This window comes from Poecilia reticulata, chromosome 20 (assembly GCF_904066995.2).
Source record: "Poecilia reticulata chromosome 20, P_reticulata-male-v2, whole genome shotgun sequence".
NCBI classification, from domain to species: Eukaryota; Metazoa; Chordata; class Actinopteri; order Cyprinodontiformes; family Poeciliidae; genus Poecilia; species Poecilia reticulata.
In genome coordinates, this window is record NC_088849.1 from 20,111,353 (window position 1) to 20,136,430 (window position 25,078).

Below are 25,078 nucleotides of genomic sequence, written 5' to 3' on the forward strand. Positions count from 1 at the left end.
TTCATGTGTGACAGTATGACTTTGTCTACATTACATCACTATTTACCTCCTAAAACTTGCTTCCTATCACGTGAAAACCATGAACGGCTTTTCACCCCTGCTTTGTCTCTCTTTGTCGTGCAGGTTAAAGGGCGACCTTGCCTACAGCTACAAGGGACCCAGAACAAAAGACGATATTGTGGAGTTTGCCAACAGGGTGGCGGGGTGAGTCTCGGACCGAAACAATATGACATGCAGAACCTCCCCCTTTATTTTCCAAGTGCCACATGCTGTGCTAATGAAAGCTCATCCAAGCCTGCTTATCAACACCGAACACAGTTGTTTCATAGCTCAGCGGATGCCTCTGATGCTCCACTTTAAGCCACTGCATAAAGCGAGCCTGACAGATTTTCTCCTCCTTCAGGGGAAATCAAACTCCATCCATGACAGAGGGGATGATCAAAAGCTTGGCCCCAACTTGAGAGGGGGAAACATTTTTTTCCTCTTAGCAAACCTCCACTAGGTGGAGCCATCAGTGTATAAATCAACAGCTTGACTTCCCTGAAAGTGCATGTTTTCGCTGTCTCCATTTGAGGTAACGACCCATCCAAATAAATCATATTTTGTGGGGTTTTTTTCCTCCAGACCAGCCGTCCGGGCTCTTCCCAGCAAGCAGATGTTCGAACACATGTTGAAGAGACACGATGTTCTTTTTGTGTATGTCGGTGCAGAGTCTCCTCTGAAAGTAAGCACCACCCATGAAATGAGACGTTGTTTTCGTTCCAAGCCTTTTCAGATCAGACACAGTGCTGAAAATGTAGACTGGATAAATAAAAATCACATGCATCTTGCCCCTTTATTACCGTTGAAAACAATTAAAAGCTGATTTCTTTTTTTCTGTTTGCAGGAGAAGTACAACGATGCGGCGTCTGAACTTATTGTTTATACTTATTTCTTCTCAGCTTCAGAGGAAGCTTTGCCTGAGGTAAATCATTTGTTGGTGTATTTTCAGTTCAGTGAAAGGACCTTTGATACAATTTTGTTAGTGCTTTTCCTATGTTTCCTATATTTCTCTGCTAAAATCAGAATTGGCAGGCAAGCTTTTTAAAGATTGTGATCGGCCATAAAACTGCAATCGGTGCATCCTACTATATGAAGAGGAAAACTACCATGTTCATCACTCTGAACACACCACTATAACATTAAGACAGAACTACCGTAGAATAGTCCAATTCAAACCTTATTTATGTGCCAGAATTGTTCAGTATTTACAAAGTTTCCACTCAGGGGGACCGAAAGCAAATGTAAGCCACACTTTTCAAACTTTACAGTTTATCATGTTGCTCTACTTTCTGTTGGTGTAAAACATGAAATCCCAAATAAATATCCAGAAGTTTGTAGCTGTAACATGACAAAAGGTGAAAAAGTTCCATATGTATAAGTGTCTAAAATTGTATACACTTCACATATGCACAGAAAGTCTGACAGAAATTCTGAACTATCCCTTTAAAAGTGCTGTGAAAAGGCAGGTCTTTTGGTAAATGTAACAAAACGAGATGACGTAACCCTCATAAATTGCTCCGTGCTTTGTTTTAAATCATATTCTTTGACTTTTATTGTTTCCTGTAGTGTTTATGTTGCAGTTATTATGATTTATAAAGTTGTAGTCAAATCAGCTTCAAGCGATCTTTTAATTACAATGAAGTAACACGGGGTTTGGTTTTTTTTCCCAACAGTCCGTGTCTTTGTCAGAGCTGCCCACAGTCGTTGTCTTCAAAGATGGATCCCACTTTACTTATGATGGTAGGTATATTGTTACTTCTCGTCTTTGTCTAACACATTCTCCCTTGTCTTGTGCTTTTCTTTCCCGCTGTTCTATCATTTCCCTCGCCGCACAAGCTTATGGTGTTCCCGACTCATCATAAACCAGCCTGGGCTCTGCCCTCTATTATAGCCGTGTGGTTAGGCCAGGGATGTCGTGGTGGTTTGTCTCTGGGCGGACGTGCATAGTGGGCCTCGCTGTTGGGGCCTGTTCTGAGTGGGCGTTGGAGACCGCGGTTTCAGAAAAAGAAACAAGCACCGTGCTTGTTCACTGTCTACACAGTTAAACAAAGCTGAGAACTGAACTGACACTGAAGCAACGACAAAATCTGAGCTGAACGGTTAGATTTCTCACAGACGGGCTTGCTAGGTAGTCAGAAATGTTCTGGAAAACTGTGGAGTTTGATCCCAGGTGTGGATATGAGTGGAAAAATACAGTAGAGAGTGGAAAATACTGTATGTTATGTTCCATCCATTCTAAGCTTCAAAGAAGTAGTTTAGGATAAAAATGCTTAGCTTTGATAAGTAAACTCAATGCTTATCAAAAATAAGATTCACTTCTATTAGTCAAATTGATTACATGTAATAATGACTTGTATTGAACAGTGACACTTTAATATTTATTCATATTAATGTTAAAGTTTGTTAGCAAATTAAAACAACATTTAACTGACAGATCTCTCTCGTAGAAATCGGAAAAAGGAAAATAGTTTGAGACACGGGTACCCATCAGTTTTCAGAGTTAGAACGCCGTACTGTGGTCCAGGTCTTGGGTCACCTAACAGCAAACTGGACTGGGTCTCAGCTCTGCCCACAGGGAATCTCAGCACACAGCTGCTGTTCGACCCGAAGGCCGCTGTGCTTGCAAGATATAGCCGCTCGCTCTTCTGGCCCAGATCATTGGATGGTTTCCCACTTTAGATAACCCCCGAGCCAAATAAGAGATGAAAAAACAAACTATTCAAGAAGTTGCTGAGTAATGTCGATCATTTTGAGGTTTTGAGGGAAAGTGAGAGAAAACGTGTCGTTACAAAAATCTGTCTACGGGAACAAAAAGGAGACAATACATAAAACTGTTCTCACAAGTTAATCAGGATTTGTCTGGTCTTCCCTCTGGATTCTGTGTTTCTCTGTTTTACTATTTATTTTTCTGAGTCATCTTTCAATCTGCTCTGGGGATCAGACAGCCAGGAATGGAAATAAGTCACCTGAGGCTTTGTTGTATTAAACAGCCAATAGGAAAAATATATATTTTGTTACAACCTTAAAAAAGAGGAAACATGTAAGTAACAATTAGCTGCTTTTCCCCCAGTCCAGTTTAGAAATAGACAGTTTTAATAAGATTTAGAACCTTGTTGAATTTTTAAGTTGATCAAATAAATCATTCCCATACTTTGACATGCATTACATTTAGACAGTTACATTTTTTCGGCTTATTAAGTAAGCAAGGTCATGAAAATATGAATTGAATATGCCATTGGCAAGAGATAAAATATTGTCATCACTAACTGCATGAGTAATGAAAAAAAGTATTTGTAGAGGACAGCTCAATGTGTTTGAAAGATCAAATCTGAAGTAGACTTGGTCGCGACAGATTATGATTTCTTGTGACCTTTCCTCCTTACTCTTTGTTAGTTTTCTTTTTCAAATCTGGATTCTGTACAAATATCTTCTAAAAATTATTGCTTACTTGGTTTTAAAAAAAGTCAGCTAAAAAGAATGGAAAACTTCAGATTTAAATCTTAAGTATGGCAAAATGTGTAAGAAACATTCACAGATGTTAAGAGGAGCTGGAATTATTCTAATGCTTAAGGGATTCACTGATCCCTAAGGATATATCAGTTTCTGAAAAACTATTAAATTAAAACCTATTTATATACATATTTTTTTATTCTTAACCCTTTAAAGATTTGCATATTTCCTTTGTGACATTCATTGATATGCTGGTCAGTCTTTTAAAGATAAATATACTTACGAAAGGAAACAACCAGAAGATGAAAAATATTTGCCCTCAAATATATTACACACATATTCACACAATAATCTAACATTATCAGTGACACACACTACAAGACACACACACTAGCTCTTGTGAAGAGGAATATAGTATCAAAAATGGCATTTTCAGTGCTTTTTAATGGGAAATTTTTCTCAACACAGAAATATCTGCTATTGTGTAGGTTAGCCATTTAAGGTTTGATTGATTGCACTTTGAGAAATTCAAGCTGTATGTAGCCAACAAAGCCAAACCAGCTTAAAAATAAAGAAACAAACATTACAAAATGTATTTAGAAACTCTCCCGATTTACGCTTTTCACCGCAGCAGTATGAGTTTACCATGTTGCTTCATTATGCGTTGAACATCAACGCCGGATTCAACCTCAACTGGCAGCCTGAAGTGGAAGTGAAGAGCGTCGAGGCACAGTGCCAGTACGAACGGCCCCCAGTAGTGGCTGTTGGGAAGGTTGGGTACGCGCCGCACGGCCCGCAGTAAAAAATCCACCTGCGTTGGGGTCTTGTAGCCCACACCCAACTGCTCCACCTGAGCGCTGCAGAACAATGGCTTGGTGCTCCAGAACCGCAGGAGCCGAGGCTCGCAGCAGCAGACGTTAACCACAAAAACGCCACACTCGGCAGAGTCCTCCAGGACCCGGATGCAGAGGATGCGCGTGTCCGGCATCGCCATGGATGCGGCGGATTAAACCTGTCAAAGATGGAGCAGCCAAACTGGATGATAAAATGACCCGCTGGGTGCTTCTTTTCTCCTCTGTTCTAATCTCTGAAAGTAAAAACACGTTTATTATCGAACATCACGACTGCAGCTCGTTAAGCAGTCAATGACAGCAGAAAGAAATCCTTCCACTCCTCTCGTCCACTTCCAAATCCTTGTTTTTGTTTCCTCTTCTGTAGCTCCACAGCATGTTTATGTCTATTTTGTTTTATTTCTCAGGCTTGTCTCACTTAAATTGCTCTGACTTGATCCTTCATAAGAGAACTGATCCTAAATCATGTGATGTGGTTTTCTGTATCCCTCACTTTGCATGACGTTCTGTCAGAAAGTGTGTTATCAAATGTAATTTGGCTGAACTTCGTTTGCATAGCTGTCCAGTTTTATTTCAGGCAGAGTGGGTGTTGCATTGAAAAAGTTTACACACTTTTAAAACTTGTGCATTTCTTTCATGTTCCAGCCACAAAACTGTGAACTGGGTGGAAATATGACATATGCTTTTTACAAATTGTACAAGTAAAAATCTGAAGGTTGTAGTCTGCATACTGATTCCCTCTTACTCTGTTACCCCTAAATTAAATGCAGTACCACCAGTTCCCTTCAGAAGTAAGAAACATCACAGCACTAATCCATCCATCATCCGAAAATTTACTTCGATAAATCTGCTAAAACTGAGAGGCTGAGCAAGGAGAGTATTGATTTAGAAAAGCTGTCAATATGGCTACTGTAATCTGACCTTTGCGCAAGACTTGCGAGAAGGGAACTTCCGTTTAAAGTCATAAGACGACCTAATTAAAAACATAAGTTTTTACAAACATCTTTGTTTTGAGGTCACCTAGCTACCACTCACTTTGATACACAGTGGTTGAAAGATTGTGATGTGGGGATGCTTGTCTTCAGCAATGACAAGGAAACCCATCAACCTGGTCCAGGTTGATGGGGATATACATAAAGTTAAATACTGGACAGTCATAGAACAAGTCTTAAAAGGTCAAATAATATCTGAACTGTGACTTTAAAACACTAGAAATGCAGTGAAACATGGCAGGAGCAGCATCATGCTGTGGGGATGCTTTCTTGAACCATCTTCAAAAAAGGACTCTGTCCAGGTTGACTGGACTTGAACTAATTAAACAAAAGGACAAAACATGTTGGTCAGCCACAGATGTGAGTTGGACCTAAATAAAAGACAAAGAAGTTTGTGTTTAAAATGCAGAACAGTTGAAGGGATATGAACCGTTTGGCACAGCACTGTGTGGCTTTCATGTTCATCTTTTCATGAGCTTCATTGTTTTTTTTGTTATTTTTTTTATCTCCTGGCTTTAGAGGCTGGCTCTTCCTAGGATATGCAAACAATGTCTTCCCCTGGCAGTTCCATTTTTTTGTTTTAGATTTTGAGTTGGTTCAGATTCAAAAACGCTTATTAGGAATTCACTGCTGCACCTCGGTGCTCTTACTGTGCAGGTCTGTGTTGTTTTAAAGAAGAGTTCCCACTGAGCAGAGACACGCTGTCCAAAAGCCAGCCCTCACTTTGTGTAACGTGATATTTGACACAGTGTTGTTTTAGCTTTGATTGCCGTTGCTGCGCACTTCCCAAAACAGCAGCATCCCGCTTTTGAAGAACGCCATTAAAATATAGTCCGGCACAGAGCCTCATGCATATTTAACAACTAAAATCCTCAGTGCTGTGCTGCTGTGCTGGTGTAAGCTGTTACTGTGCTGCAGGCTCTCAGTAGTGTTGATCATTATGTGCGTGTGGATGAAGACACTGACCGACATGGTCTGTTTTATACAAAGACAGAAAAACATTATTTTCAGGATAGAAGTTGTTTTTGTCATTGCTTCTTTCACAAGATTGGCATATTCCAAGGGTTCCAACTCGGTCTGGAAAGTTTTGGAATATGATTTCAGTACTTTTCAGGTTTGAATTGGTACAAAAGAAAACGAGCATTGAAAAATATTTGTTTTTCCAGATTTTATGTTTTCTTTGTGTGAATGTTGTGCTATTTCTATTACCTTTTTTCTTTCTTTAATCGCTCTTCCTTTTTTGCCATTTTTTGTTTCATCCCATGTGTCTTTCCTTAAGTCTTTTTTCACTTTCTTGTGTCCTATTTTTTTTTTCATTCTTTCTTGCTTTTGTCCTTTATTTTGTTCTACATTTCATCCTTCCCTTCATCCTTCCTTTTGTTCTTTCTTTGCTCCACATGTGAAATCTGCCAACTGTTTTTATGCAGGACTGAAAACCCTGGAAATTCTAGTCTGGAATTTTTTTTTTTACATGGAAAATGTGTTTTACAATCCTAATTTACCCTTTTTACTACTCTCAGTTGCATCAATGCTTTTCTTCTAATCTGCATCAGTGGTTAATGGTTTGATGGTGTTGCACCTTTTAAGGAAATGTTCATGGATGTGGCTGCCATGAGGTAGAACTTGTTTCATGTCTGCTGATTGGGTTAATTTAAAGTAGAGACTGAATAACGAGTCATAAAAATGACACTGTTTAGATAAGCTAGACACAGGCAGTGTTTACCTCTGATTATTTGAATAGGGATAACATGCTGAACTAAAAGCTAACAGATAACATTTTTACCTTTGCTTCCGTTCCTCTAGTTTAAATTAGGTTTAATGTGAATGAGTCAGTCCTTGTAAATAACAATGTTAAAATGCTACAGTGCTCTACGTTTACAGTAAAAATGTAAAAAGCATTTAAAAATCCTTGCTTTCCTGCACTTATTGCTACAGATGACAACTGGTAAGAGTTAAATTTTTTATGAAACTGGTCATAGCTTACATATCACCCTCCACATTTATTTGCATCTCTGGTAAAAGACATGATGTCACATAAATTCATTTTCTGCCTGATTTGAATGGCAGTTCTGCAGTATGCAACAGTTCACGGCTGTGTAGAGGACAGTATCTAAGCAATATTGTTTCACAGTGCTCCACTTACAGTTTAACAGCCAACCAGACTGCGACAGATTCTGTGTATATCAAACCTCCATAACATGAGAGCCGGTGCTTTCATATGCTGTGTTTTCGCATATGTTCACAATTTCAATACAGTTTGTGGAACTGCGTGAATTATTACTGTAATGGTCCAGTTATAAAGTTAATTATTCACACCCTGAAATGTTGGATTATTGAACTGATAACCATCAGACCACTTGACCTCATAGTGAACTGACAGGTGACACGATGAACAGAGATTTGAATTGATTGCTTGCCTTTCCAGCCTGAGACTAAGTATTAAATCAATAACCATTAAGTTATGAGAGATGATGCTGGGTTGTGAAATGTGTATGAAGTATTACACAACAAACACAGGTCAAGTTTTTTATTATGAGGGAAAAAAAAGGAAAATGTATTAAGGTGGTGTAACACAAAAGAACTCACCAGGTTTTGACACGGCATAACCCAGCATGAATTTCACACCATTGATCCCATCATACAATCACTATTCACAACAGGAGCAACATGGAAAAAGCGACACACATTCTGTAAAGATGAGAAAGGAGTTACTGTTTCAAAAAATAACTTTCAATTCAAGCATACGTGGCATTTTATGAAACACTTAGTTTCTCTCTTCCGATCGTCCATATTCGTGGCCTTCGAAGGACCCGTCTTCCGTAGACCGGGCCGTTTGAGACATAAATGCAAACATTTTAAAAAGACTTGCATAAATAACCAATGCTTAGCCTGGTGGGGACACGAGGAAAGCCTGGTAGCCCGCCAGGCTTATAATACACTAGGGGAAACCCTGAGACAGATTCACAGTGTATTCGGTGGGATGGATGTTTCTACTCTTGATGTTTGATCTGCAATTTATTCATTAAATGCTATAATTAAGAGGTTGTAGGATTAAAAGAGCCTTTCATTAGAAGCTATAACTGTTTAGTTCATCTATAGCATTACCTTGAAATCTCACGGTAATCCCTCTAATAGTTGGTGTCGTTTTTTATTCTGAGTCTTCTTATTCATCAGGTCTTGAGCGTCAGATTTCATTTCCTGCTCTCATTGTAATGTGTCTTAGTGCTTTATGGATGCTTGTCACATTATCTTATTCTCTGTAACGGAAGAAATCTTTTCATTTTTTACATCCTTCTTACACTTTATGTTCAACCGTCTGTCTTTTCATCCTCATCAACCTTCTGTCTCTGTTTAAGTTCTCTTTGATGAAGCTACCTTCCCTCCTCTGCTTTTCTCCACTGTCATTCTGTTTCTTTCTATTTGCATAGACTCCCAGGTCTTTTCTACCATTAACCTTCATCCTTGAAATGTGTCAGCGCTCCCTCCTACCTCAGCTCCAAACTCCTGACACCAGATCATCCCCTCTCCACCCACTGTCTGTTTTTATTCCCCTTCCTGCCCCTCATTTCTCCATGTTGTCTCCCCACTGTGCGAACTCTTGGCTGACGGGCTCCTGTAGGGCAGCATGAAATTTCTGAGCCCCATGCCCCGAGAAGAGAGCGACTCTAATTTGATTCAAGGTGAAGCAAGTTGAGTCGTGTACAAGAGCTTCATCAGATGGTACAACCTTAAAAAGAACGCGGCCCCCAGCCCCCACCTTCTTTTCTCTATTCGCTCTCGCTCTGTTGCTTCTGGGGAAAAGTTGGGCAGCTGCATGCTGTCTATAAAGCCAAAACATCTGTGGGAAGAAGCCTTTGGAATGTCTACCAGATCGACTGACTCAGCAGGCTTTTACAGCAGCACTCCATTGCCTTCGCATAGCAGCAAGGCTCTGGGAGAAATGCATTCTAATGCAACTGTAAGGCACAGCCTTGCACATTTAAAAGCGCGTTCAAGGGTTTTAAGTTGTCATGTTCGGTATTGTGCCCTCGGCTCCTTTGAGGCCCTGCAGCATGAGAATCATGTTAAAAATCATCAGTGTTCCTGTAATTACTTAAGTGGCAGCGTAAAGGTCAGGATAACTTATTAACATGTCATATTAAGGTTCTGGTTACATTTGACAGTAATTATGTGCATCCTTTTGCTTTTCTCCGCTTTTTTAGTTTCTAATGCCTCACTGATCTTGTTCTACACCCCTCATACTGACTGCCTCCAGGTGTTTGTCTAGAAATGATATATATTTTTTCTTTTTGTACATGACATGCATAAGATAAAATGCCTTGCAAAAAATATTGTCTTTGACCTTATCCTTTGAATTATTTTCATACTTGGTGACATTTTGTCAGGTCATGATTGCAAAGCTTGCTATACTTTGAGATTTTACACGACGGACTATTACAAAGTAGCACATAGAAGAAAAAGAATGACATCAGATTTTTTTAGAGTTTTACAAGTAGAAATAAGATACGTGTGGCATCCATTTGTATTCAGCAACCCTCTCTCAGAATTTTGCAGAACCATCTTCTGTTGCGATTACAGCTTGAAGTCTTAGAAAATTGCACTATCATCTTTTCACATCTAGCGACAAAGACTTTCTTCTTTCAGGAAATGTTCAAGCTCATTGAGACTGTTCAAGTTTTGCCACATATTCTGAATTGGATTCAGGTTGGGACTCTGATTGGATCATTCTAACATAAATCCGTTTCATCTAAACTATTCTATTGTGTGTGAATATATAGATGAATGTTTAGGGTTGTGAACCTCCACCTCTCAAGTCTTTTGCAGCATCTGACTTTCTTCCAGGATTGCCCTGTATTTTTTAATTATATTCCACAGAAAAATCAGGGACTAGGTGCATCTTCAGAAACTGAACCGTAGATAGCTGTAAATTTTTAGTATGAAAGATACTAAAGCTCATGAAGACTGGTGTGAAATTTTAATGGAGAGAAAAAAAATTAGATTTACGACAACTTGGATTTATTGTAATCAATATTACCTTAGCAAGATTCAGCTGTTATATAGCACTCGCATGTCTTACTCTTATTGCACACCCCTAAACAATAACTTTCTTCTTCCCACTTTTTTTTCAAGATCATATTTGCAATGTAAACAACTAATATTTGTTCCTTTAATACTCATAATCCACATGAGCTGTGGATCTCTGTCGTTCCTCCAAAGCTAAAAAATATTATAACCGTAGTTGAACTAGATTTTATTTAGTGGCATCAGAGTATAACAAGAGCTGAAGACACAACACAACACATTTTGCCATTTTCTTCACACTTATAAACTGCTTTACGTTGGCCTTCCAAATACCGTATTTTCCGCACTATAAGGCGCACCGGATTATAAGGCGCACCTTCAATGAATGGCCCATTTTAAAACTTTTTTCATACATAAGGCGCACCGCATTATAAGGCACATGGAATAGACGCTTCAGTTTGGGTTGCCAATTTGTTCCGTATTCTATTATTACACATCCACATTTGTAAAGAAATGGTCCCCAAGTACTTTATATAGTAGGCTGCCCCAGTCATTGTTTCACTCACGGTGTTGTTGTTGCGATATTGTGCCCAACTGCTTTCTGGGTAACACAGACCAACCGACACGCTGCCGGCGCAGTCTCTGTCTCTCTACCTCCGCCCCCTCTGGCTTTAAATGTATTATCAAACTTTATTAACAAACCAGCGTTCTGACAACTATCCCGGCATGCACCTCGCACCACTACTTCTACTGGGGAAAATGAAGTCGGCGGCTGCTTACCGTAGTTTCTAGACCTGTTGTGGCTCAATATTGGTCCATATATAAGGCGCACCGGATTATAAGGCGCACTGTTGACTTTTGAGGAAATTGAAGGTTTTTAGGTGCGCCATATAGTGCGGAAAATACGGTACAAATAATATTTCCACTTTGTTGGCTGTCAAAGTGGTTTGTATACTTGTCCATACTAGTGCATGCATTAAAAATAGTATGAAAGTTTTTTCTTCCTTGCTTTTTGTGATTGACAAGCAGAACTGATGAGAGAATCGGGACAGCATGGAAAATATTTATGTCAAATGGATAATTTAGTATTTTTGACAACCATTTACTTGATGAATAAAACATGTTTTGTTCATTCTACATAACTGTTGACAATCCACCCGGAATAAAATATTCTCAACCCTGTTATTTTGTTTATCTGTTCACTTGTCATCTGTCTATAGTGCCGTTTATGACCCAGACCAATTCAGACGCCTCTGATCTTTTTTTACCGTGTCTGTGAATGCTCAGACAGTGTCTCGCTCTTTACCCCCCAAAGAGGTTACGTGTTGTAAACATTGTGATCTTCTGACAGTCCAGCCATCAATACTTTGCTATGCTTTGCTTTTGATATTGACAGGTTGTGTGGTGAATCTCAATAAGCTGCTCTGTCCCTTTGTTTCTGAAAGATTCCCCCCCTGTATGTTTGCAGAGTATGAGGACGGCAGCCTGTCGTTGTGGGTGAACAAGGAGCGCTTCCAGGGTTACCTTCAAATTGACGGCTTTACCTTGTATGAGCTTGGAGAAACAGGTAGCGTGTTCCACTTGCAGACTTATTTCATTTTCATCTGTTTTGATCTAAAGAATGCTATTTTGCAGCAAAGCATATTGTTCCCTAACATCCACATGTAATTTTCCAAGAGATAACCCCCAATTAAAAAAAAAAACGTGTCGCTGTTGTACAAATAAATGCAACAAATTGTAACATTTACAGAGTTAAATTTGAAATGTGTAGCGGCCATCCATTTGTTTTATCACATACATTTGTGACTTTTAATGATATATTTGATTTGCAGTTTTTCAGATTTGGTTAAGTATTTGTCAGAAAATGTTCATAATTTTTATTTTTATTTTTTTAACAATAATTCTGCATACATTTTTGAATTTATAGATAGTTTTCTGTAATCCATAGGGGATTAAAATTGGAAAATAAAGGTTAAAATTAGGGCTGGACAATATTGTTTGAAAATAAAATCTAGAATTTTATCATAACAAATCTGATTTCTGATTTTAATAATGATAAAAAAAAATTCTTGCTTCCTTTTCTGAAAAAGGCATGACATAAGATGGAAAATATTTCCCAAAACTGCATTTTATTACAATCATCCCTTCAGTGAATTGATTTGAATTTGAAGTCCAAATAAATGTAGATCTGTAAAAACACACTTATCACCCTACCCAAGGCCTAGCATCTTATTTGACAACACTCTGAACAATGGAAATATAAGGAGAGCATGGGTGAAAAGAAATCCAGATTTCCCCAAAATTAATCTTAAACAATCGCACACCCTTAGCTCAAACATGGTGTGGATCCCGAGCCACTCTGTGTGCTGGAAGTAACAACAATTCAAGAAAACTAAAATAACTGTCAATTTTAAAAGTTCAAACACCAAATATACTTCAATATGCATTAATACACACAGTGGAAATCATTTTAGCGCTATGGTAGAAGCCAGCATCGGCAGTCATCCTTGTCTCCTTTCTTGGTGCCCAGAGCCAAGGAGCATATGAGAACTTCCTCCTGGAAATTTACTTTAGTTATATTTTGACAATGTTTCTTTACCAGATGAAACGGAGCTCAAATTTTTTACAGACTCATTTTAATGCTTTATATTTTGCGCTATAGCTGTGGTTTTTTTTATTTTGTTCTTTCATGCATGTAGCTCTTCTTTAATCTTTACGACCAAAGACGCTGGTAAACATTTCTAAACGGCATATTAAAACACAAGCATAAATCAAGCATGTCCTCAAAACGTTATTTAAAAAACGCCTTAATGTTTGACAGCCTCGCCCTCAAATATGTTGCTTGCCATAGGGCAGCTTTAAAATTAAAAGTCAAACATCTTCTATCAGAAGCTTGGTCAGCTTCAACTGTACTGATGGAGCTATTTTTGCTCAGTCTTTATGCCCTCCAGAAACAGCCATATTTGTTATTCTTGTTCAAAAACTCCTTTCCTTGTAAAGGTAATTTAAGCTCAAATGTGAAATGCAAACTGCCTCTTAAACAGCGGTACATTGATACTCTGTGCAGTGCTTCTCTAATATTAGACACAGTATTTTCTTCCTTTATGGGCTTTATTCTTACAGCATTAGAGCAGCTGTGGTTTGCTGGGTAGGTGGCTGGATTCCAACAAGGTGTGCAGTTTAATGCATGAATTTTCTATATGTTCACGTTTCCTAAGGCAAGAGAGATAACCCTGATGTTGTCCCTAAAATACTTACTGGTGCAAAAATGTTGCAATAATCTGTACACTTCTCTAGTCGGTTTTCATTCCCTTACATTTTGCTTCCATTAAACTGAAATTTCTCAGACTTTGTAAGCTCTTTTCTTTATTTTAACGGCACACGAATTCTTACTGAAAATATTCAGTACAGCATTGTCAACCTACGTGGAACTAGGAATGCAATGCAATGTTTTGTTGGGTAACTTTTAAGTGACACCCAAGCAAAACAGAGTGAACTCCCAGCTGTGTTTATGCTCCGATATTTGGAGAGATTAAGGTTTCTCATGCAGGTACAGAAAGAAAGGTTGAGCGACCCATGTCATGGTGTGCATTTTTCAACAGCAGTAAAGCACACAGCTCGCTCTGCGCTTAGCTGAATTGCTCACCTAAAACAACTTCAAACTAAATGTAAGCATCTCAGATATGGAAGAAAAAGCAGCTTATGTCCAAATGCAGCAGGTTGTAGAATCCAATCAGACGATGTAGCATACAGTTCAGTCTCTGAAGGGGCTTCTCCACTACAGCGGCTTTGACCGGTTCTGACCCGGTCCAAATTCATCTCCATTTGGTTGCTTTACACGGTTCTTCCCCGTTTTCGTACTTATTTCAGGAGTAGTACAAGCCGTGCCAGCCAGCAGATTGAATTCAAAGATTGCCTTATTTATGTCATTGCAAACTCCATACAAGATCTCAATCACCAAAGTGGGCTGGCAGACAGGTTGTCTACTGTCATAAAGCTGCACAACGTGGAGAAGCGTAATTATGAATTTAATCTTGAGCACCGCCATGAGCCCACGTGTCAACTTTTCTAGTGGAATGACCGTGTTTCGCTGCCCTGCAAGCAGCATGACAGTCAGAAACGTAACGGCGAGAAACTGCATCTCCAGTCGGCGATCTGTTTGACGGAGCAGTCAGAACTACATCATATTAATTAGTTGTGATGTGCAGTTATCTCTTTGTTTTGAATTTTTCTTTTTAAATAAAGCTCATGTGTAGATTTTGCTTTACATCTACTGACCTCATTACCTAAATCTAAAACCTTGAGGTTCTCCATTGCCAAGTGTTGCTGCAAACCTCATTAGTATGTCGACCAAAGCTGCTGCGCGCTCACCGCCGACCAAATTCCTGCCTAAATTCACGCCCACAATACAGAGGAACAAACTGTACTGTTTTAGCTGCAATTAATCAACTGTGGTAGAACCAAACCAGACATTAACCGGTTAGAAGGAGACATGATAATGGAGAAGTGGTTTAAGTCTGGAGACACGGGATTACCACTGGTTGCGGGATCTCATCTCCATTTCTCTGCATTGGGATCTCTTCCAGTGTTGATAATTCTTGTTTTTCCATCATGGAGAAAACACCGTCCCACTTCCTCCATCATAAGCAGTTTTGCATTGGTAAAGAAGATTTGGCAAGTTATTTATGGGTGTAACTCCTGTACGCAACTCTATTCGACCTACACATGTGACACCATTTTGAAGAGGGAATAAACAGGCTTTCCAGTGATAAAAGGTTAATTACATAAAAGCAGTATAACAACAACAAAATCAGCCAAACACAAACCTTACTATTGTACTTCTCTCTGTGTAAGTGAGTGCTGTTTGATTCTATTTAGGCTACTTCAAGTTGCTTTCTTTCTCCTTTAAGCCAGACTTCCTGCTTTTTAAACCTTAGCAATAATGCTGTAATTGGATAAACAATGTGTGACTGTTCAAGAATTTGCAGTTTTGATTCATGTGAAGGCTTGAAGGAAGTAAAAAAAAAAAAAAAAAAAAAAGTTGGCAGAAGCCCTGTTGCTGGAGTCTTTTCAACCGAATATCACATTTCATGGACTGCAGCTCAGTGGAGCTGCTGGGATGACATTTTATGCTTAAAAAAAATCCCCCCCTCCATCCCACACATCATAAGTCATACTGACACAGAACTCTGTACCCACATCTAAATACTGGCGTGACCCAAAAAAATCAATGAAGAGCCCGAAACTGTAATTTAGGTTTATTTAACTGCGAGGATTTAAAGGACAGAGAGGCAGACGGGGAGATGGATTGGGTGCATATTGAAAGCAGAATATGTTTGGCGATATTAAAAAGCACTTCTCCTTTTATGTCGTCGTGCACTGGGATATTGGAAGGTTATTCTTCAGAAGCGGAGACAACCGCAATAACAGCACAGGAGAACCAGAAAACATTTGTCATCTTCCACGTACCAATTTTTGTGTCCTCTCGTTTTTCTACATCTATCACATGGATATCACGCTTGCTGCATATTTATACTGGATTTAAGACGCAAACTGTTAGTCTTCAGCTGGGTAAACAATACAGTCACTAAACCAGTGGATTATAAAACTGAGCTAGCTATAGTTTCTGAAAATGCTCTGGCAAATTTACAGAAAAACGATGTGAGGTCTCAGATGGATGCATTAAATTAGATTCTGTCGCTAAGCGGCTCTTTACGCTTGCAGCGGACGATCTTTTAACTTGATGGACTTGAACATTTACTATAAGTTATTCAGAAATTCTCTCTGATGAAGCATGATTTCATTCTCATCCCGAACCTTTTGATGTGAGCGATGATCAGAGCTTTGGCATTAAGAATCCAAAACATCTTGACCCGCGTGATACGGTAATCAAGCCTTAATGACGGAAGAGCTCGAATTGATTCTCGTTTTTAAATATGGGCCTGTAGAAAACAACCTTGAGTTTTATATTTCAATGTGTTTGCTCTCCAACTCTGGGTCGCAAATAACACCAAGCATCATGCAGAGAGACTTGATAGCAGAGAGTAGCAAGCTGAAAAACTGGTCAGTAATAATACATCTCTGAATCTGAGGCATGTTTCGCATTAAACACCAAACTTCTGAAGCAGGACTTGAGCTCATGCAAACTGTTGATAAAGTGAAAAAGCAACGGCAAAACATTTTGGCTTGTCTCTGCTAATGTCCAATTAATGCCTCGTCTGATGAAGTCTGAGACAATTGAAGATGAAAACATGAAAAAAGCTTTGGTCAGTTTAGAGTGTGATAAAGGCTAAATAGTTGGGTTTCAGATAAAAAAGGTTTTGGCTGCAATTGATCTTTTTCTACCCCATATTTATACTTGTATTCGTACCCCTCACAGATTTTAGTTTAAAAGTTTTAATTATTCAACTAAGAATTCAATTATTTTATTTATATGGCGCCGATTTACAACACATCATCTCAAGACACTTTACGCAAAAGAAATTCAGTTCAGTCCAATCATGCATTGATCCTAGTTGAGCTTAAAATATGCAGAGCTGAGCAGGTGATTTTATCTGAGAATGACTTGGTGCAAAAAATGTTTTGTATAGACCTATGTTAATATGTGTAAAAGCATAACAGGCCCCCCTTTAAAAAAAATCCTCAGCTATATTTACTTGCATCAAAAAAAAAAAAAACAATGACGCATAAGAAGTGTTAGATTCTTGCTGGCTGACTCGAAAACAAATAGTAAATTATTAATAGTAACAGTAAATACCAACATTTCAAATAGCCATTCAGTTCTTTGAAAAGAAACTACCACAAATTCAGAAGTGGATTAATGTCAACTCAAATGTGAACAACTTGGATGTGAACAACTTCCAAGCACAAAGTTCTTGGGTGAAATTGATGTTTCCATGCGAGTAATTTTCCATTATAGCTACATAATCCTGCAGTGATGACCGCTGTAATCTTGCTCCTTGGCTGGTTGTACTATTGCGGCGTAACTATAATTGTTGTCTCTGCAGAAGAAAGTGAGACATCTTACAATTATTGCAACATTTGGACCTGCAATTTGCAGTGGAAACCTGTGATTGCTTAATGAGCTGCAAGCTTTTCTAACGGCATTGTTACCACACAGAACGATATGAGCCACAAAGAGCCGTGAACATATGAGGAGTTTAGAAGACAAATATTGGGGCGTTTGGGTTTCCTTTATGAAGCATGATAAAATAATCATATTCAAATCGCTGGTTAATATTAAAATAGAAGAGAATTCTTTGTTCCTTTTTGGCTTAATAGGAAGTGTATCCCAGATTTAAAAAAAAAAAAAAAAAAAAAAACCTGCACTGATGATTCAAAATCCCAGTACTCTTTCAGACAAGCCGCCTGATGAATTATTTTCCTATGCATATTATTCTAGTTCAGTGTACCTTCTTAAGTTCTCCAAATCCTTGCTGGCATTAATTATGCACATTCCCGCTTGAGAAACTCCCATGAAGACAGGCGCTTTGCAGTGGGGAGAAATGCACACAAACTAAGCCGTATATTAAGATTTCTTTTCTGCATTGCAAGTATTTATCTCTTCTCCTGACTCCAGGCTGTCCACTTTCTCTACATAACCTTTCTGCATCAGTGACCAGCAGGGGGCAGGCTGCCTCTCTCATCTAAATGTCAAGGGGCTTCCTGCCTCAAACCGTAGCAGCTTAAATAGGAGACCTTTTTAAGTTGTGTAAGAGTTTGTTGTCTTTTTTCTTTTTTTAAGTAGACCTATTTGTCATTTCATGGGTTTTGGTTTTGAATGGCACCTAAATAGCTCTGCTACCAACTGAACACTTGTTTTCTGCACAGCGAAGCAGAAAGCTGAAGTTAGTTTAATGTTTGAGTGATTAATGGGTAAATCACCCTCCATGCCTCTTCCTTTCTTTTCCCTTTCGAGCGCTGCTGAAGCATCCCTCATGCAGCTCCTACAGCTCAGAAAAGTCTGGAATTTAAATATTTTCTCAGATCTGAATTAATATGGAAGATAAGTCTGTTCATTTATATATCTAACTTTCCCTCCGTCCATCTGTTTGTCCCTCCTTTCATTCGTTTGTTCTTCTTTCTGTTCATCCATCCATTAGTGACCATGTTTATGTGCCTTGGTTTCACATGATTTCAGCATACAAATATTTAACATGCATCCACAGATCTGACTGTTCGCACACCCGTGCATCTGTACATCCAGTCACACTTCCACCCATATAGTCTGTAATATCTGCTGAAAATTTCCTATAAATTATTATTTCAGTCATACTTATTGAATATTGTCTCTAAATATCAGAGGACTTCAGAGATTTCCTTTAGGAAAAAGAAGTAATTTTGATACAAAAGTTGCATAAGAAACCTCCTGCCAGTGTCTCATTGGTCTTAAATCGTCTCCATCTTTTCTTTATTCTGTGACTAAAAAAAAGTGTAATCAATGTCTTCCTGCTGCAGGTAAGCTGGTGGCAATTGCAATCATCGACGAGAAAGACCCCACAGAGCAGAGCGGCAGGTAAAGAGAAGACAGAAATTAAAAAGCTGTGCCCGTAATAAACAAATGGCTCGCCACCGCAGCTGCATTTTGTGTGTGGCTTTTGAATAGAGATAAGACTGACTGTTATTGTTTGGAGCTGCCCACAAATTGCAGCCAGCGGCTAAGAATAAATAAAAAATAAGGGAAAAAAAAGGGATGGGCTCTGACTTATGTGGCTTTTCACTCTCTTCTCATTTGCTTTTAGATTAAAGACCTTGATGCAGCGGGTGGCGAAGGAATACAGAGAACAGTTTAACAGGTGAGGCACGGAGACACGATGAGGTCAGAGATGAAAATCCAATTTATACATTTATTTCAGGACGGCGTACTCGCTGGGGAAATGCTGCCAGTCTATTCACAAGCAAGTTTATGCCGTTGTCAGGGCACGTCTGTTTTCCTTTTCTTTTTCTTTTTTTTTTTTGTAGCGGTTCAGTAGAAAGGTAATTATGTGAAATGTCAGCTTCCAAATATAGGTGTTCTTTTCAGCTGTCAATCACCGCCGCAGCTCAGCCTTTATTAATGCATAATTTTCTGTTTTCCTGCGCGATAACAACTCTGTACCGGGGTGTTTATGTTGCGTGCTGCGCTGCTCGACCTGTTCTCATGCTGGAACGCTGCTCTGTAACAAGGCAAATAAAAACAAAGCAGTGTATAATTTCAGGAGAAGCTATTTTTGCTCCAAGAGGATGGGAAAGAAATGGAAGCAGATTTTAACAAAGGGCTGTCAAATGAAAGTGTGTTGATTGTGCACAGTGGGTTAACTTAAAGCACAGCTGGTGGGTCATCCTCCAGCTGAAGGATTCTGGTTAAAGCTGGAATGTACTGTGCTGAAGTGGCTGCTGCGTTTGAATAAAGATGTCCTCCTCAAACCGCTGTGATCAAAGCGCTTCTCCCTCTCCAGGCATTCCCATTAGGGCTGATTGAATTACTCAGATCCCTATCATCAATTATACCACTATCTGCCACACTACCTTCCGCTGTTTCTTCTTTTTTTTCTTCCCCCAAAGATGTCTGAATTTGAGTTCCCCCCCACTGAGATCAGAGCCGCCTGCAGTGTTCTGACACACCTAAACGGAGCTTGTAATTACAAGTCGCTGGCTGCAGTGTCGCCCCCGGTGGTAGGTGAAGGTAGCACATGGAGAGAAGAGATCACAGGAGAGGGCTGACATTTGAATGAGCTGATGCCGTTTGATGCAGCGCTGTGGTATTCGGCTCACCCACCATTTGTGGCGTTCGTGGGCAAACGGGATTCTCGTCAGTCGGTAGGCATGAATGTGCTGGAACTGAGCACATGTTGCTTTGTCTTGGTTTTGATCTGCCAGTTGGAGCTGAAAATAAAAAAAGCTTTATCACAAAGTCTCACAAACTGAGACCTCTGAGCCTTAATTTCTATCCATAAAGGAGTTTGGACTCTCATAATTCCTCATTTAAAGCCCACGAGAGTCCGGGTAAGCATACTTCTAGACCCAATGTTTAGTTTTATACGTTATAATGTTCACATTATCCAAGAATAGATTTTTTTTTTAGGAGTTCTATGGCATTGTTTTGGTTTTAGATCCCATAAGTACGCAATGCTGGTTTTTCAGTTGACTCTACTCTGCTCATTTAGCTGTTTTTAGTGGTAAAAATAAAAACAACTTTTCAAACCCAGCCCAAAGCAGCAAAGTAAAGGAACAGAAAGCAGTGTGCTTTTAGCGTACTGGGAATGGGTTTTTCCACAAAACCAGAAAATAGAAGGACTATTGGGCTTGAAGGGATTTAAAAGAAACCTCAGTGGTGCAGCTTGCTAATTTTTTTTCTTTTAAAATGAATTATTTTGCCAATTTTAATCTAATAATACCAAAGTTCATTGTGAATTAATGCAGATATTTTTGCAAGAACTTGAAATCTAAACTTACTGCACCTGCAAGAGAATGGATGGCTGCATGGAGGGATAAATTATTGTTTATTGGAAGGATGTTTGCGACAAAAATGCATGGTTTGGATGGATGGATAGAGAAAAAATGAGTTGATAAATGAATGGAGGGATTGATAAATGGATGAATGGATTCATAGAACACCAAACCAGAGGAATCGGAGGCATGATGTGTAACACGACGGCCTCCGTTTTCCAACATGGCTGATTCCAACATGACGCTTCTCTGCACTTTAGTTGATTTGAAGACCTTTGAATTTTCAAGTTTGAAATCAACTTAAGTTTATATATTTGACTCAGGAATTGGGATGAAAATGGAGCAGAGAACATCAAACATTTCTTTCTATTTTTGAGATGCTGTAATGTGTAATATTGTTGTTTATATAAAGTCAATAGTCTTTTATTTAAATCTGCTTGACTGGTGTTCACTTAATTAAAAGTATACTTGGTAAACTTGCCCGTATAAAACTACAAGTGTGGGAGTGTTTAATTAAACTTATATTGTGCTCTTAGCAGCCTGCTTAATGGTTCAGTGCATGTCTGTGGAAAGATTAGAATGCATATAGACCAAATCTGCTAAAAAATAAATTAAGGGGCAAAATTTGAATACAAACTAATAATAAAAAATGGTTATATCCTTTCCATGTCACATTTTCTGTGCTGCATTTCCTCACTTCTCTTGTCGCTCTTAGAGGTGTAAATCATTTTCTACCTAATTCAGATCCGTATCTCACTCCGCTGCCGTTTCCAGCGCGGGCTTTTACTTTATGATGAGTTTTATTCCCAGTCCGGTTTGCTATTGTCAGTACGATTACCTCGAACATTGACTGAAGGTTTTCTTTTTTTTTTCTTTCTTTCATTGCCTCCACAAAATGTATTATATTGTTCAGTCTTAATAATCATGCCATTCACATAAGCACATGCGGCATTGCTTAGCACCCTGGGGACGATCCTCCTATATGTAGCAATGATTCAAAATGAATATAATGTATATGTGCGGGCCGTCGCAATCAGTCATTCGGCGAAAGTCGGCGGTTTCTCTGGCCCTCCCCACCCCTTCCCTCATCTGCTTGCAATGTGTTCTTCTCAGACATAGTGCAGTACAATGAGGTACAAATTGAATTCCTCCTCCTTCCTTATCATTTAGATAAATAACCCAAGACTTTTCTGTGGTGAAGGAGATGAGGAGAAGCATAGGGACGGTGCAGGATGGAGCTTTGGGGATGTTTTTTTGTCCATCCCCTCCCACAGTGACAAAAGCGTTCTTATGTTTTCTGCAGCGGGGACATCATATTACTTTTAACCAAGTTTTCTATTTGTGTGATATTGTGCATTGAAGATACTGTCCCGGTTTGTGCTAACAATATACGGCCCACAGAGACGGGAGATAGAGTTCATTTCACTCTCTCTTATTTTTCTTGCATCTCCAGAGACTTCCAGTTTGGCCACATGGATGGGAACGACTACATTAACGGCCTCATTATGGGGTGAGTGTCTCTCTTCTCGTGTCTCAGTCTTTCTCTTTGAGCCTCACCGCACCTTCTGCCAGCCACTTATTTAGGTCTTCAGTGGCTTGTGATGCCGGCCTTTGCCATTAAGGATTCTGTCTTCAGGAGAGGTCAATTACACTGAAATGCTGTCATTTTAACTTGTGCTGCTTCTTGGACCTTCAGTCACCATGGCCCAAAAAACACAAAACATTCACAAGCTGCTGCAGATTTGCATGTGAAAGGGCTGTGTAGAATGGAGACCTACTTGAGCAATTTTTACAAATGATGATCATTTTACCACTTCACTAAGGTATCCCTAAATAAAATTCAGTGCAATGAATGTCCTCAACGGCCTTGTAGTAGTTCTCCTGTGTACAAATTCGACTGTTCTGTGAAGGCCTAAGATGTGTGTTAGAGAATATCAGCAGGTCGGCAAGTACATGAATGCAACAAGATACTGGAGGCTGGTCAGGGAAAAGTTGTGAAAAAGATTAAAGCAAACAAATATAAAAGCTTTGAACACCTCTCAGAGCTTTGTTCAGTCCATCGTGAAAACTGAAAGCGTGTAACAGCAGCAAGGGTGTCCAGCTAAACTGACGGGTCAGGTAAGGAGAGGACTGGTGAGAAAAGCAGCCAAGTAGTTTACGGTAACCCTTTAGGTCCCACAGAGACCCACCGCTCTGGTTAAAGAATCTGTTGAGGGGACAAGTATTAGTTGTTCGTTTCACCAATTTGTCCCTTATGGGAAGTAGTCCTTTTTCCAGATTGTAACAGGCCATATAGAGAACACTACAAATGTCTGGAAGGAGTTTTTCTCAGATGAGACCAAGATGAAACTTTTTGCTGGCCTTACTAGAGAGGAAATATTTATGGAGTTGTTTTTTGCAAAGGCGTTTTTGCTTCTCTTTCAGGTCAGGGTGACCTGGTAAAAGGGGGAGGGTAAGGGCAAAAGGGGAAGGCTTCTTACCCTTCCCCTTTTGCCATGACTTGGAAAGAATGCTGTTTACACAGATAAAAACAACAACCCTTGATTAATTGTTATTCGGCACATCTGAAATAGAGCAGATGTTGATATCCAAGAGGTCCCAAATTGTTTCTGGGAAATTCCAATACACATTCACTATAAACAACGGCTGAAGTTCCTACATAAATTAAGGGTAGTGGTGGCATTGGTCAAAACTTTCCAATACACACCAGTAGAGTTGAAACCTTATAAAACAAGTGATGTCAGAAGCCAGTTTCAAAGCCTTTTCACAAACAAAAATGGATGAAAATATCAATCTGTAGATGTACCACTTGGTTAGGATGGTTTGGTTCTAAAACACATGCAGATATAACTGCAGTGCTCCTCATAGGGCTGGTCCTGTTTTTCAGAGGTGTCACAGTAAAAGGGCCCGAATAGAAATAGACAACACTTTTAAGATAAATAAAATAAAAATAAAAAATGTCCCCCTGCTTAATCCAAATTAACTACATTGATTGTGCTGTCGTAATGTGACAAAATTAAAACATGTTGAAGGCGGGTTTCGTCAGGCTACATATTGATGGATTGAATCTATAGAGATCTTAATGTTTTTGCCTCATAGTGCAGCAGTAATGATGAAGGACGATCCGGCTGGAGCAGCTTTGTACCCGGTCTGGGGCCGACTGTTAGGGTGTCATGCTCTGAGAGACCCTCCATCTGACATGCCACACTTTTTAATTAGACTCAACCCCACAAGTGTTACAGACCAGCAGGGCTGCAGCGGCCGCTTGTCTATTTTGTGTCAAGTAACTTCTAGTGCCTCGTTATGTGTGTCTGGTTAATTTAGTGTGAGAGCCTGCATGGGTAATGGCTCCGCTGCAGGATGTTATTTTAATTTGAGCATGTTATTGTTTGTCGGAGAGAGATTATAGCAGCCATACTCTTCTAAGTCCTGTCTAATTAAGTCAGCGATTCAGCAGCAGGCTGCATATTCTAAATGTGACCAAATGCAACTGCCAGAGTCCTAAATTTAAACACAAAGTGAGTATATTTAGGATTAAAAGGGGTTGATTAGTGTTTCTAGGTCTGCATGGGAACATGCAGCAGGCACGATGCAGGGTTTTATTGGCTCTGAATGTGGCTGCGGCAGTGCAGGATTAATTACTCTCTTTTGAGGAATAAAATCCTGCGTTGTCCACCAATCCTTTCCCCTTAGGAGGCTCATGGAAATAAATCTGATGGCTTTTTATCTGCCTTTCTGTCATCGCCGTGATGACTGTCTGGCAGCAGTCTGTCTCTCACTAAAGGCGACCCCAGCTTTCATCAGGGGCACATAAACACACCCATGAACACACACACATATCTAAGATAAGCGCTCTGAGTCTCAAGGGTATCCTTGGGTTTGTTTTAATATAGGATTATTGCTATAACATCTTTACCAGGCAGTGAAAGGCTAAAGATGTGAAATCTCCTTGTGTGGGAGGAAGACTTTTATCAGAGGATGTGAATCATTAGAGAGTAACTTTAAATCAGCCTGTTAAAAATCTGTAGTTCCACTTGAATGTGAGCGTTGATTGCTGGTGTTAGGGTTGGGGTGGTTTCACTAACAATCTTGTTATTTTTAAAGCTATCCCGAGAAGTGGTAGTGGTGGTCATCAAACAGGAAGAGTGGCAGGGTTGACTCTCAAAACATGTGTGATTTCACAATATATACAATGGACATCTGGTGTTGGTGGAAGTGAAGGTCCACAGCTATAGGATAACATTATATACCATGACACAAGGAGGATAGACATCAGTAACGGGAGAAAATACA

At 39.4% G+C, this 25,078-nt stretch overlaps 1 protein-coding gene across 1 annotated transcript in view; it reads left to right on the forward strand.

The window, feature by feature from the left end:
- The window catches only part of tmx3b (thioredoxin related transmembrane protein 3b), a 44,636-nt gene that overhangs the window by 8,464 nt on the left and 11,094 nt on the right, over positions 1-25,078 (forward strand). Inside the window, exons 6-13 of the mRNA XM_008396569.3 lie at positions 124-204; positions 625-724; positions 887-964; positions 1,716-1,782; positions 11,826-11,924; positions 18,815-18,872; positions 19,099-19,152; positions 22,239-22,295. Of these exons, the coding sequence (XP_008394791.1) occupies positions 124-204; positions 625-724; positions 887-964; positions 1,716-1,782; positions 11,826-11,924; positions 18,815-18,872; positions 19,099-19,152; positions 22,239-22,295 (594 nt within the window). The remainder of the gene's footprint in view (positions 1-123; positions 205-624; positions 725-886; positions 965-1,715; positions 1,783-11,825; positions 11,925-18,814; positions 18,873-19,098; positions 19,153-22,238; positions 22,296-25,078) is intronic.